The sequence below is a fragment of the Palaemon carinicauda genome, chromosome 1 (assembly GCF_036898095.1).
Source record: "Palaemon carinicauda isolate YSFRI2023 chromosome 1, ASM3689809v2, whole genome shotgun sequence".
Taxonomy (NCBI): domain Eukaryota; kingdom Metazoa; phylum Arthropoda; class Malacostraca; order Decapoda; family Palaemonidae; genus Palaemon; species Palaemon carinicauda.
The window spans coordinates 242,838,241-242,851,730 of NC_090725.1; the positions used below are offsets into that span (position 1 = coordinate 242,838,241).

Sequence of the window (13,490 nt, forward strand, 5' to 3'; positions counted from 1 at the left end):
GTAATACTTTACTATATCTGAATAAAATGTTTTTTCAAAAAATATTGATAGTATGAAAAGTATGTTAAAAACTTGAATGAAGATTTAAAAAAATTGATTAGTGTAAAACCCCAAAATACTGTTCAATGTTTGATTAAACCAGTGTCTTACCTTGTAAAGGGAAAGTCTGACATAAAAAGAATATAATGATGGTGATGTATTTTATAAGATTACCGTTGATAAGAGCATACTTTTCTAGCATCTGCGAACACTCAAAGTCCCTGGTAAGCAGATTACAGCTTGTTCCTGGGAAGGGGGATCTCTTAGGATTGCTTTAGCAGTGGATTCGTTCATATATTTTGCAAACATCAGGCCAGACTACAGATGGTGTTTCTTTGCTAACACCGTTGTGTACACCTATACAAAACCTGACCGTAGTGAGACTTGTGTAACATTTTGGGATACTAGGAATAATGAGGTAAGAAATTTTATATGATTGTGAATATGAAATGATTATTTTTTTTTTCATAAATCAGAACCTTTTTAGAATGGTAAGGAATGTGAAATATTGTAATTATAACATGCAGGCATTAGTTCTCTTTTTATCATGTTATAAAGTTTCACTTAATGTGTAATAAAGATGGTTGTAAATACAGTATTCTTATTAAGTAGTATGGAGATTAAGGTATTTTTATTTTACATCCCTAACAGCATTTCATTAAGCACATCAAATATTTGATGGGAATGTCATCGTCAGGAGATCACTGTGTTTTAGCTGTGCGAACGGATGATGGCTCAGGGCAGTTTGGACTAATTTTGTGTAATGCTATTGGAACTCCAGTTGACAGTAAGTGGTTGAGGACATTTTTTTTTTCTATGAGATGAAAATTCTGTTTCACACTTATTACAAATACATTTGTTTTAAGGATTGTTAAAAAGCTCTTGGGTATTCCTTAGTATACTTATGTTTTGTTTTTTCAAATTTCATTCTCTTTGCACAGTTTGAGGTTGACAGTGTTTTTGATGAGTCATAGGTTTTATTTGTTCTGTCACAACTACACTAATCATAGGCATGCCTATATTCATGTCCTAAAGATGGTACTCTCCCTATGTATGCACCATCTGGGTGCTCAGGTATGTCCTAATCACATACCTTACTTTTCGTGAATCTGCAGCTTTTTCACTGCGGCTGAGGTGTTTTAATTTGGAAAGAATTGCTATGGTAGTGCTTATTAATGATTAAGTTTCCATTTTGTCATTTCTTTTTAATGCAGTAAGTAAACAACAAATGAGTGTTTATTTTTGCATTTAGCAGGTACCATTCAATAGCCCTGATTTGAAAAGGTTCAACAAACTTTTTAGGAAATAATCTTTTAATCACATAGAAACTTCATCCTTGTTGTAGTGTTTTTTTCATGGCAGTTTGTGATTCACTGTTTAGTGATTAATCTTAACATTTTTCATCATTTTTTATTGTTGTAAGTTAAGTTTAAGTTTATAGCTCACTAACTGGAAAGTTATCATACTAGAGTTAGGAAGTAAGTTCTTATGTATACTAACCACTTTCTTTCTCCTTATTTTCATTACATTGCAGTTGAGAGCATGTGTGCTATGTTTTGATTCATCCCTATTTGGGAGGGTGGGGAATATCTGATAATTTATATTTTTTAATAGTAATCTTTGAAAAACCTCACTTATTTTGTCTTTTTCTGGATTTTCTTTCCTAACATTAATTATCAATTCATTATTTGTTGACAGGATATATTTTTGTTTTACTGGTATTACTTCAATTCGTCTTTCCCAACATTCATTGTGCCATAAGCTTTGAAAATGGAGCTTTGTTTGAAAAACTAAAAAAGGAGAGAATTTGTAGTCGATTTGTACGACTAGCCCTCAAATATTTTGATTTCTCTATGGATTACTGGATATTTCATATATGTACAATATTGTACTGTACAGTACTGTACTGCATGTATTGTATTATTTTCCATTTACTGTATGATTGCATTATATTATGTTGTAATACCTACTCCATTTACAGGTATTAACAGTTAGGTTAGGTGTATTGAATAATTCAAATGTATTTGGCTGTATTTTATTGTGATTATAGCTTTATTGTAAAATTTAATGTGGTGATTTTGTAGGGCTTGATTCAGGCAATTCACACGTAAAACTGCCCACATTATACGAAAACCACTCCGAAACAAATAAATTTTATATCTGGAGGTATTACTGTACAATTACATTTCTTAAGTGAATATTTATAAGTGGAAAAGATAAAAAACGGAATCTATTTTTGGGTGAGATGGCCATGTCGTCCTGATGGAAGGTTCCTATTGGTAGCTTTCTAAGGGATATATGGCTACAGTGATATTCCCAGAGAATTGACCTTTAGGTCTCCAGAATTCCAACTCCTGGCGCGAATATCCTTAAAATTTCTCTTAAGGATATCGCATAATATCTGGACGTATATCTTGATACGATACGTAGCAATCTTCACCCCGAATAGCGTTTTCGTTTCGAGGGGGAAGAGTGGCGAAAAACAGAAGGGGAGCCGTTATCAAGGTTACCCCTCCTCCCGTACCATTACGAGTCTAAATTTGATGACAACATCCGTCGAAGTCAACGACAGGAGCTTGTTTTAGGATGTACACTACAGTGAACCCTCGTAGGTTCCAGACCCGACCGCGATAGGTGAAAATCCGCGAAGTAGTGACACCATATTTACCTATTTATTTAACATGTATATTCAGACTTTTAAAACCTTCCCTTGTACGTAGTACTGTCAACAAACTACCCTTTAATGTACAGAACACTTAATGCATGTACTACAGTACCCTAAACTAAAACAGGCACAAATATTAAAGGCGATTTTATATCATGCGTTTCCTAAACACGCCAAAAAGCACGATAAAAAATGGCAACCAATGTTTTGTTTACGTTTCTCTGATCATAATGAAGAAACAAACGCATTTAAACATCTGTGTATAGGTTAGTTTTTGCATCGATTATATTGATTATTCAGTACAGTATGTTGATTTTGTTATTACCAATGTTTTACTTAATTTTTCTTAGGACTTCTAAATGAAATGTTTTTCTTTATGACGGCGCCTGAAACGACGGCGTCATAAAGTACGCTCAGTAAACAAACGAAGGCATTTAACGCGCATGATGAAAGTGATGAATAATGATATTACAGTAAAAGCTTTTATAAAATATGTTATTACAAATATTATTTACCGTATCTATATAAAATCATACATACAGTAGGGTCCCGAATTATGCGAGAATTTGGTCGATTAATGACCTCGTGTAAATGGAAAATCGCGAATTTCGAAACACACAACTAACAGAAATAATTCCATTGCGGCCATGGCAACCAGCAATTTGCCTATTCAAATGTGTTTACTACCCATTTCCAATACTTTCTTTGTACTATACTGTATTTCTTTATAATATCAAATTGTTTTTGTAAATAAATAAAACATTTAATATACTTTAAAGTTCTAATAACTTGAAAAATGGTTAAAATTACAACCAGGATAGGTGTAAACACCATATATTTCCCGTTATAACACAACCCAAAATACAGACAAATTTTAATGTTTATCATATCTATTGTATAATACAACTGGTGAATAGCAAAACCATCACTCTATAGACTAGCTTGTTGTATGATTGAAAATCCAGAATTATCAAAATAAAGGCGATTTTATATCATGCGTTTCCTAAACACGCTAAAAAGCACAATAGAAAACGACAACCAATGTTTTGTTTACGTTTATCTCTGATCACAACGAAGAAACAGAAGCATTTATACATCTGTGTTTTTGAATTGACAGCAATTTTACCAAGTATAGATTATATGTTGAATTTGTTATTACCAATGTTCTAATTATTTTTTATTAGAACTTTCAAATAAATGAAATGAATGCCATTTATGAAATGTTTTTCTTTATGATGCCGCCTGAAACGGAAACCTTCCATTTGTTTACGCTCCATCTTCGATCATAATAAACAAACGAATGCATTAAACACACATGATCTAAGTCATAACTAATGATATTACAAACATTTAGTAAACATTATGTTATTACAAATATTTTACTTACCGTATCCATATAAATTCCTAAATTCGTAGCAAAGCTGGAAATTTTTTTGGGCTCAAGCCATGGCGTCCTGATGGAAGGTTCCTTTTTGGTAGCTTCCTTGGGTAAATAACTACTAAGATATTCCCAGAGAATTTAACCACAGGTTATCACAGAATTCTAACTTCTGGAGCGAGTATCCTAAAGGTTTCCCTTTTAAGACATCGTATATCAACAGGGGACGCATGTATAAACGCGCCACATAGCTATCTACTGTACACCCCGAACAGAGTTAATGCTTCGGTGTGTAAGGGTTGAGAATAGCTGGGAGCCGTTCCATAGCTAATCTCATTCGTGGCTACTACTGATACTCGAGACGTAAACAAACGGGCGCCATTGCTTAAATGACGTCACGTCCGTCTTTATCCTTTGTTCAGTAGCTCGCCCTACTTAGACGGATTTTCCCTGTGCTTTACTTATCGCTTTGCATCTTCGTAATGTCGGTACCTTCAGCCTCGCCTTCTTCTGGAAAGTTGAGTACAAGGTTCCAGTATTGTTTAGTTAAGCTCTGACCGTAAAGTAAATATTACTTTCCGAGATAATTGCTGTTTTGTGGCAGAGCTGTGCCTCTACCGGACCCGCCATTTTATGGCGTCGTTGTTGTTATGCATGCCTTATTTAGTTAGCCACAACAACGCTTCCGGCCTTATTTACTAATCGAATACATTAGTTTATTTAGTCTTCATAGCTAGGAACTTTTATATCGTGTTTCGACGCTTTTTATCGGTCATCGATTGACCTCATACCAGTCGGCTACTATAGCCCCCAGGCCAGAGCGCCTGTATATAAGTGTTCATGCATGATTTTATTAGTGATCCTAGGCTAAGTTATGAAGATAGTGGCATTATTTTACAATACTTTCGACAGTGATGCAAGTGTTTTTTCGCCTTCAGGGACCATATAGGGGATAGGTTAGTTAGTGTCCCTAACTAACCTAACCTCCTCGTAGGACCCCTATATGCTTCCTTCATCCCCTGCCTTGGCACTCCCTCTGTTTAGCCTTGATTTCCTTTCTGAGTAAGGGGATCAAGTGTCTAATGGAGTATTCATCGCCTCTCAGTCCTCCCTAAGGGAATGACCCCCCCTTAGGGTTGCGTCCGAGAGTGAGGTTAGGCTAGCCCTTCCTCTATGGCTAGGAATAGTCTATGACCATCCTGCCATAGCGATATGTCTTCTATCCTTCCTAGTTCAGGGCTTCTAGCCCTGTTCTAGGTTAGGTTTTGGAAGGTTACTCTGTCCCCTGCTGAAACTGTACCCATGCACCGTTTCAGCCTGGCGGCCTTATCTTAGGTTAGGGAGTGTCCTCCCTTTCCCTAGTGTCCGCTCTGGTACAGAACCCCTTCCTTGGAAGACCCTTCTCTTCTCCCCTCCCCACCTATCTCTTGTATAGCCTAGCCTACACTTAGGTTAGTCTATACCCATCTGTCCCCTGTCCTACAACTCCTCCTTAGGGTGGAGTGATAGGGCTACCTTGAGCTTCCTTGTGCAGTCCGCTCTGGTACATATACCCTTCATAGTGTCCTATGGGGTTAGCCACTGGATGCGTTCTGCATGTGGAGGTCTCTCCTCTCTTGGGTGTCCCCTAGCCCTCCCTTGGGCTACCCTGCCCCCGGTCCCCTGCGACCCCAGCTCCTGGGTGATAGAGCCTGCCTCTATCATGGGTACACCCTCTCAGGGGGGGATGTTTGGATTCCATGACTGGACTTCTTACATCCCTCCCCCTGTCTCTCTCTCTATCCGGGTGCCGGTCCCTTGCCGCCTCCACTGTCGGCGATACCTGCCTCCTACCTTGGTGACTCTCCCCTACCCTCATGCCGTCAGCCCCTCCGCTTGCCGGGGGACTGTCGACCGCCGCCGGCTCCCGCCGACGGCCTTCCTCCTTCCTCCTACCTCACCGTCCGCTTGCCGGTCGGCCACCGGTGTGCCGGCATTCACTGCCGGCAACCGGGTTCAGCTATAACCATCCTTATCCCAGTCACCAATCCGGCATCCTCCGACCGCCGGAGCCGCCGCTCCCCTGCCGGCGTGCCGCCGTTGTACCGGCGGCCGCCACCCTGGCTTTACTCTTGACTTACATTTTGTCTGTCCTAATGCCAGAAACTCTGCTGGAGCGGCCTCCGGCGTGCCGGAGGTCTGCCGGAACCTCCCGGAGGCGTCAAGGATACTTGCACCCCCTTCTCCTAGCTATCACTTGTATACTGATAGCCCTACACTGCAAACAGATAGCCTGTTTACACTCTTTAGATCAGTGCCTTGGTACTGTTCTATTAGTAATCATGCTGTCCCTTTGCATTCTTCAATATTCCAGCATGCTGCGTGCATCTTAGCGCGGCTGGTTGCCGGAAGCAGTTACCCTAAGGGACCTGTTAGCTCCCCAAATTAAGGACTGAGTGATCTCAGTCCCAAAACTTATCCTTGGTTTTCCATGGAATTCCATTGCCCTGTGGAATTTCAGGGAATACTATCCTGTGCCTTTGGCCATCTCGGATTACCCGGGGATAATGCTTGCGGTAGCCAGACGGGCGAGATGCATGGAGTATGTTCTCTTTACTACTTCATTCTCTATGCATCACACCCTTTCTTTAAGTTAATATTAATGATTAATCTTAACTTAGCTTAAGAACCATTCTTATGACTCCCCCATACTCATTTTCTCTTTCTTCCACAGGAGGAGCAGATGAAGTGTGATTTCGACTTCTGCGCTGTGAAACGCCCGCACTTCTACGGGCATACGGCTTGCAGGACTCACGCCCCTTGTGCTAACAAGAAAGGGGATCTGAAATTCTGGGACCCACTGGATTGTACGGTCTGCCAGGCTCAACTAGTTGACGCCTTCCATAACCCTCCCTCAGCGGAGGTCAGGGACACTTCTCGGGAGAAGCTACGCAAGTGGGTGCGTGGCTTCCAGAAGAATGCCACCGGACCGTACTTGGCCACTGAAGAAATGAGGTCACTCTTGTTCCCTAAGGCCTCCCCTGATTCAGTGGTACCCAAGGATGTGATTCCCACTGTCCAAATTACAGTGGAACCTGATGTTGTCATGGCTCAGTCCATGCACGAGTGCCGCCTGGATTCTGAAGATGACGAACATATGTCGGACGTCTCGGAAGACACAGAGAAGACTCTTATGGCTCAAGGAGCTGAAGATGATGAAGACCAGGTGGAATACGCCGAGTCGGAGCAAGAGGTCGCTCCTCCTTCCATCTCCGCTCCTACTCCTACACCGACGGAAGTATCTATCCCGTCTACCTCCACGACCCCGGATCACCTCTTCTTCCACTCAAGAAATGATCCGGTTGATTAGAGCCGTCATGGACGACAGGTTAAAGGAGAATCAGGAGTTCATCAGGTCCATGATGGGATCCAGAGAACCGAAGAGGATTTCGGTTAAGGATCTCCCTGCTTGCTCACATGCCAACCCGTGGAGGTATGCTGAGCATATGGTTATCGCGACCGGCAGGATCTTTGTCAGCGACAAGATCGGCACGGTCCCTTTGGAAGACGTGGAGTTCTTCCCAAACTTTGAGGCCTACCCGGACTGTTACGTCCGACTTCGTTCCGAACCCGCCTCTAAGGAAGAGACCGAACCCAAGGAAGAGATAGTGTTCGATCTCGCGAAGGCCCAGGCTATGCTAGCCAACACATTCAAGAGTAGGGGTTTTACCTGCTCCAAGCTTCCGGCCCTGAGCAAGAAGCACCCTACTTATGTCGCACCTGAAAATGCGGTTCTTCCATTCTTGGAAAAGGCCTTCACTGCGTGCCTTAAAGCTGTGGAAGAGGGGAAAGCCTGCCCTGCACTGGAGGAGTGCAGACCCTTCTCCATAGTCACTCCCCCTGACGCTCGACACTGGAAAGATATCCAGCACACTTTCGTCGTGGGAAAGCTAGATCCTGACGTCGCCGGACGTCAGTTTAACGAAGACCTCCCTAAGCTCAACGATCACCTCCTTCGTCGGGAACAAGACACGAAGGAGAGGCTCGCAGCATCTATGTCTCACCAAGTCCAACTTGAAATTATGGCCTGTGACACCAGAGTACCAGACCACTACATGGTACTCTCCAAATCCCACATGACAACCGTGATGAAGGACTTGTACCACTTCATAAAGGCTCGGAGAGCCTGTCGTGAATTCGTGTTCGCAGGTGCCACTGTGAAACACGAACCCCGGAGGCTGATTTCCTCCAACATCTGGGGCAAACACCTCTTTCCTTCTGACCTTGTGAAGGAAATCACCGACAAAGCCGCCACGGAGAATAGGAACCTTCTCCACAAGTGGGGCATGTCAAGAAAAAGGAAACCCTCTCAGGACGAAGGACCTCAACCTAAGAGGAAATCCCAAAAACAGAAACCCCAGCAACGTCAACCAAGACGTCAGTTTCCGGGACCCGCTACCTCCCAAGTGGCAGCTCAGCCACAACAGACCTTTCAATTGGTCCCCCAACCGGTGTTGTCACAGTCACCGGTCTTCACCCCTGCTTTCGAACAACAGACAACTACCTTTCGTCCCAAAGGTAGAGGCTCGAACAGAGGTGCAAGCAGAGACGCATCTCGCCGTCCCTCCAGAGGCAGAGGAGGAAAGGGAGCTAGCGGCCGAGGCAGCAAGCCCTCGGGACACCAGAAGCAATGAAGTGCTTCCGGTGGGAGGAAGACTCCGCCAATTCCAGGATCGTTGGACCTTCGATCCCTGGGCACACAGCATCGTCAAGAAGGGTCTAGGCTGGAGTTGGACTCAACCACCCCCAACCTTCCAGCAATTCTTCCAACAATCAACCCCCCTTCTGGAAGAATATGTCCTAGATCTCTTGAACAAGAAGGTGATAAGGAAGGTAAAGTCCACCAGGTTCCAAGGGAGACTGTTTTGTGTCCCCAAGAAAGACTCCGACAAACTCAGAGTCATTCTGGACTTATCCCCCCTCAACAAGTTCATAGCGAACGACAAGTTCAAGATGCTGACTCTTCATCAGATAAGGACCCTTCTGCCTCGAGGTTCCTACACGGTCTCCATAGACCTGGCGGACGCCTACTGGCACGTTCCAATGAACCATCACGCTTCCTCCTACCTAGGATTTCGACTCCAAAGGAAAAGCTACGCCTTCCGGGCCATGCCCTTCGGCCTCAACGTGGCCCCTCGGATCTTCACAAAGCTGGCGGACGCCATAGTACAACAGCTCCGCCTCCGAAACGTCCAGGTGATGGCCTACCTCGACGACTGGCTAGTCTGGGCTCCATCGCCCGAAGATTGTGTAAAATCTTGCAACAAAGTCACCCAGTACCTAGAACACCTGGGATTCAAGATCAACGAGAAGAAATCTCGCCTCTCTCCAGCTCAGATGTTCCAGTGGTTGGGAATCCAATGGAACCTTCAGTCACACCACCTTTCCAGCCCCCAGAAGAAAAGGAAGGAAATAGCAGGGTCTGTCAAGCGACTGCTGAAATCCAAACGAATTTCAAGACGCCAGCAGGAACGAGTTCTAGGCTCTCTACAGTTCGCCTCAGTGACAAACCCAGTGCTTCGTGCACAGCTAAAGGATGCCGCGGGAGTCTGGAGACGTTCTGCATCCATCGCTCGAAGAGACCTCAAGAGACGGCTTCCAAACAGACTTCGACTTCTCCTAAAGCCGTGGTCAGAAGCAAAGGCCCTGAAAAGGTCCATGCCTCTCCAACACCCTCCTCCATCACTCAACATCCACACGGACGCTTCGCTGGAGGGTTGGGGAGGTCACTCCCACCAAAAACAGGCTCAAGGCACCTGGTCTCCCCTGTTCAAGACGTTCCATATAAACATCTTGGAGGCCATGGCGGTCCTTCTAACTCTGAAGAAATTATCCCCGCCGCCCTCGATCCACATTCGTCTAACCCTAGACAACTCGGTGGTAGTTCGTTGTCTCAATCGCCAGGGCTCAAGATCGCCCCAGATAAATCAGGTGCTTCTCCCAATCTTCCGTCTGGCGGAGAAGAAGAAGTGGCACCTGTCTGCAGTTCACCTACAAGGATTCCGCAACGTGACAGCGGATGCTCTATCGCGGACAAACCCGATAGAGTTGGAATGGTCTCTAGACGCAAGATCATTCTCCTTCATCTCTCACCAAGTCCCAGAACTTCAGATAGATCTCTTTGCAACGAGCGACAACAATCAACTTCCTCGGTATGTGGCCCCGTACGAGGACCCCAAGGCAGAAGCAGTGGATGCCATGTCACTGGACTGGAACAGATGGTCCAAGATCTACCTGTTCCCTCTCACCAACCTTCTGTTGAAAGTCCTCTCCAAACTGAGAACCTTCAAAGGGACAGCGGCCCTAGTGGCTCCCAAGTGGCCCCGGAGCAACTGGTACCCCCTGGTCCTGGAGCTGCAGCCCAAGCTGATCCCTCTCCCGGGCCCAGTTCTCTCCCAACAAGTACAGAAGTCGACTGTCTTCGCTTCATCATCGAAAATCAAGGACCTTCATCTCATGATTTTCTCTCCCTAGCCGCAAAGAAGAGGTTTGGGATCTCGAAGAAAAGTCTGGACTTCCTAGAGGAATACAAGACCGAATCCACTAGACGGCAATACGAATCATCCTGGAGGAAATGGGTCTCCTTCGTCAAGACAAAAAATCCTAAAGAAATCACGATTGATTTCTGCATGTCCTTCTTTATTCACCTTCATGGACAAGGATTAGCAGCCAATACGATTTCAACCTGCAAATCAGCCTTGACCAGACCAATCCTATATGCTTTCCAAATTGATCTGTCCAGCAACATCTTCAACAAACTACCGAAAGCATGTGCTCGCCTACGCCCAGCACCCCCACCGAAACCGATCTCCTGGTCACTAGACAAGGTGCTCCATTTCGCCTCCAACTTGGATAATGATTCATGCCCTCTCAAGGATCTGACTCAGAAAGTTATATTTCTCTTTGCTCTTGCTTCGGGAGCTCGAGTCAGCGAAATAGTGGCGTTATCAAGAGAAGACGGACACATCCTGTTTACCGATACAGGAGACGTTACCCTCTCCCCTGATCCGACGTTTCTCGCCAAAAATGAATTACCCACCAAAAGATGGGGCCCCTGGAGAATATGCCCCCTGAAGGAAGATGCCTCTCTATGCCCAGTAGAGAGCCTCAAGGTCTATCTTCGCAGAACTTCGAACTTTGGTGGAGGCCAACTCTTCAAAGGAGAAACATCGGGCAGCGACCTGTCACTGAAACAATTAAGAGCGAAAATCACCTACTTCATTCGCAGAGCAGATCCTGACAGTACACCCGCTGGTCATGATCCTAGGAAAGTTGCATCATCTCTGAATTTCTTTCAGAGTATGGACTTTGAAAGCCTTAAGAACTTCACAGGCTGGAAGTCCTCGCGCGTTTTCTTTAAACATTATGCGAAACAAGTGCACGAAGTCAAACATTTTGTGGTAGCCGCAGGTAGTGTTATGAAACCTGCACCTAACTCTGCGTAGAACAGTGAGTTACTTGGGACTCTAACTCTTCGGGTGCCTATGTTGACCCTCGAGCGATACATAGTGATGTTGAAAACACTTAGTGCTTTTATATAACTGTTCTTATCCCAGGTGAAATGTCATAGTTGTTACACAAGTGCCGCATGCCCTGAGCATGATGTGTTTTATTCGAAGACTTGCGTTCCTCGAGAACGAGTACCTACTAATAAACTTGAAATTCCTTTTCAGATTCAAGAGCAAGTCTTTATTACTATGTACATTTTAATTACTGTAAATGAACTTTACTTATTGCTGTAATTTATTTAATTTCTGCATTTGTGAAATAAAATTTCTATTTTATTATCTGTGCGTCTCAATCAGCTCCTACTTACTATGAAATACATGCCTGTCATAGTTTTATTATCCCCTTTTTCCTTACGGTTATGGAGAAATTAAGATACTAACTCTTAATTTATATTCACTCTGATTATGTAATATTCCAATACGAATACTTACTCTTCATACCCTGGAGATGATTCATCTTTCTCAACATACAGTGCCCAACCACCACTGGTCTGCTTTTCAGAATGTTCCTATACAAATACCAAACATTCAGCTTCATCTCCAAGTTCTTCAAGTTCTTCTATCAGGATGAATAGCCCTTCAATACCACTTTGACGTCGGCATGGCCCGTGGGAACTTCACTGCCAAGGGGGGCAGGATGCTTCTTCCCTACGGTTCTTTACCAAGATTACTATGCTAATTTGTCAATGCCTTGGCACTTACTATTAGGGGAAAATCTACCACGATACATTGATTCTCTGGTATTCTTCCATCAGGACGCCATGGCTTGAGCCCAAAAAATGGATTTTGAGCAAAGCGAAAAATCTATTTTTGGGTGAGATAGCCATGGCGTCCTGATGGACCCTCCCTGCTACTTCGTCCAGTTTTAGGTCCCACCCTGCTCTGCTGTATCATGGTGATGGGCAAGCAACTGGCTTCAGGATAAAGACGGACGTGACGTCATTTAAGCAATGGCGCCCGTTTGTTTACGTCTCGAGTATCAGTAGTAGCCACGAATGAGATTAGCTATGGAACGGCTCCCAGCTATTCTCAACCCTTACACACCGAAGCATTAACTCTGTTCGGGGTGTAGATAGCTATGTGGCGCGTTTATACATGCGTCCCCTGTTGATATACGATGTCTTAAAAGGGAAACCTTTAGGATACTCGCTCCAGAAGTTAGAATTCTGTGATAACCTGTGGTTAAATTCTCTGGGAATATCTTAGTAGTTATTTACCCAAGGAAGCTACCAAAAAGGAACCTTCCATCAGGACGCCATGGCTATCTCACCCAAAAATAGATTTTTTCGCTTCGCTCAAAATCCGTTTTTTTTCCTTATGCGTTCAATCCACAATAGCAAACTGCCGCTAATAACAGAGTGATAACTTACGATAATTCCTAAACTCGTTACGAAAGATAATTGTCCTTTCCATATCCAAAATACTTTTCCTAACTTCAGTTATAAGTCAACTTGTACCCACCTCAATTATGGATCCATATGCAAAAAAGGTAAAAGAAGAAATTACTAGGCCTATTTTTAAAGTCACCGAACAATTAGGTTACCGCTATAACGTTCGATGAGAGAGAGAGAGAGAGAGAGAGAGAGAGGAGAGAGACGAGAGAGAGAGAGAGAGAGAGAGAGGGATGGTTTTAAAGTACTAAACAATAAATATGATAGGTTATAACACATTGGTGTTTATGTAATATTAACTGTATAGATGGTTTGAATAAGTTAAGAAATGGTTGTAAACAATTCTTTGTTATTGTATTCGCGCGGAAGCTAGACATCAGCTGATGTGATCACAGCCAAAAGTAAAACAAAAATAAGTTAGCAATACTCGATTTTTAAAACACACCCGAAATTTAACAACATAAGTACAT

The 13,490-nt window shown here is 43.7% G+C and overlaps 1 protein-coding gene across 1 annotated transcript in view; it reads left to right on the top strand.

Annotated features, from left to right (window-relative positions):
* The window catches only part of Oseg4 (intraflagellar transport protein Oseg4), an 821,277-nt gene that overhangs the window by 504,542 nt on the left and 303,245 nt on the right, over positions 1-13,490 (top strand). The window contains 2 exon segments of the mRNA XM_068388427.1: positions 239-457; positions 691-826. Coding sequence (XP_068244528.1) covers positions 239-457; positions 691-826 — 355 coding nt within the window.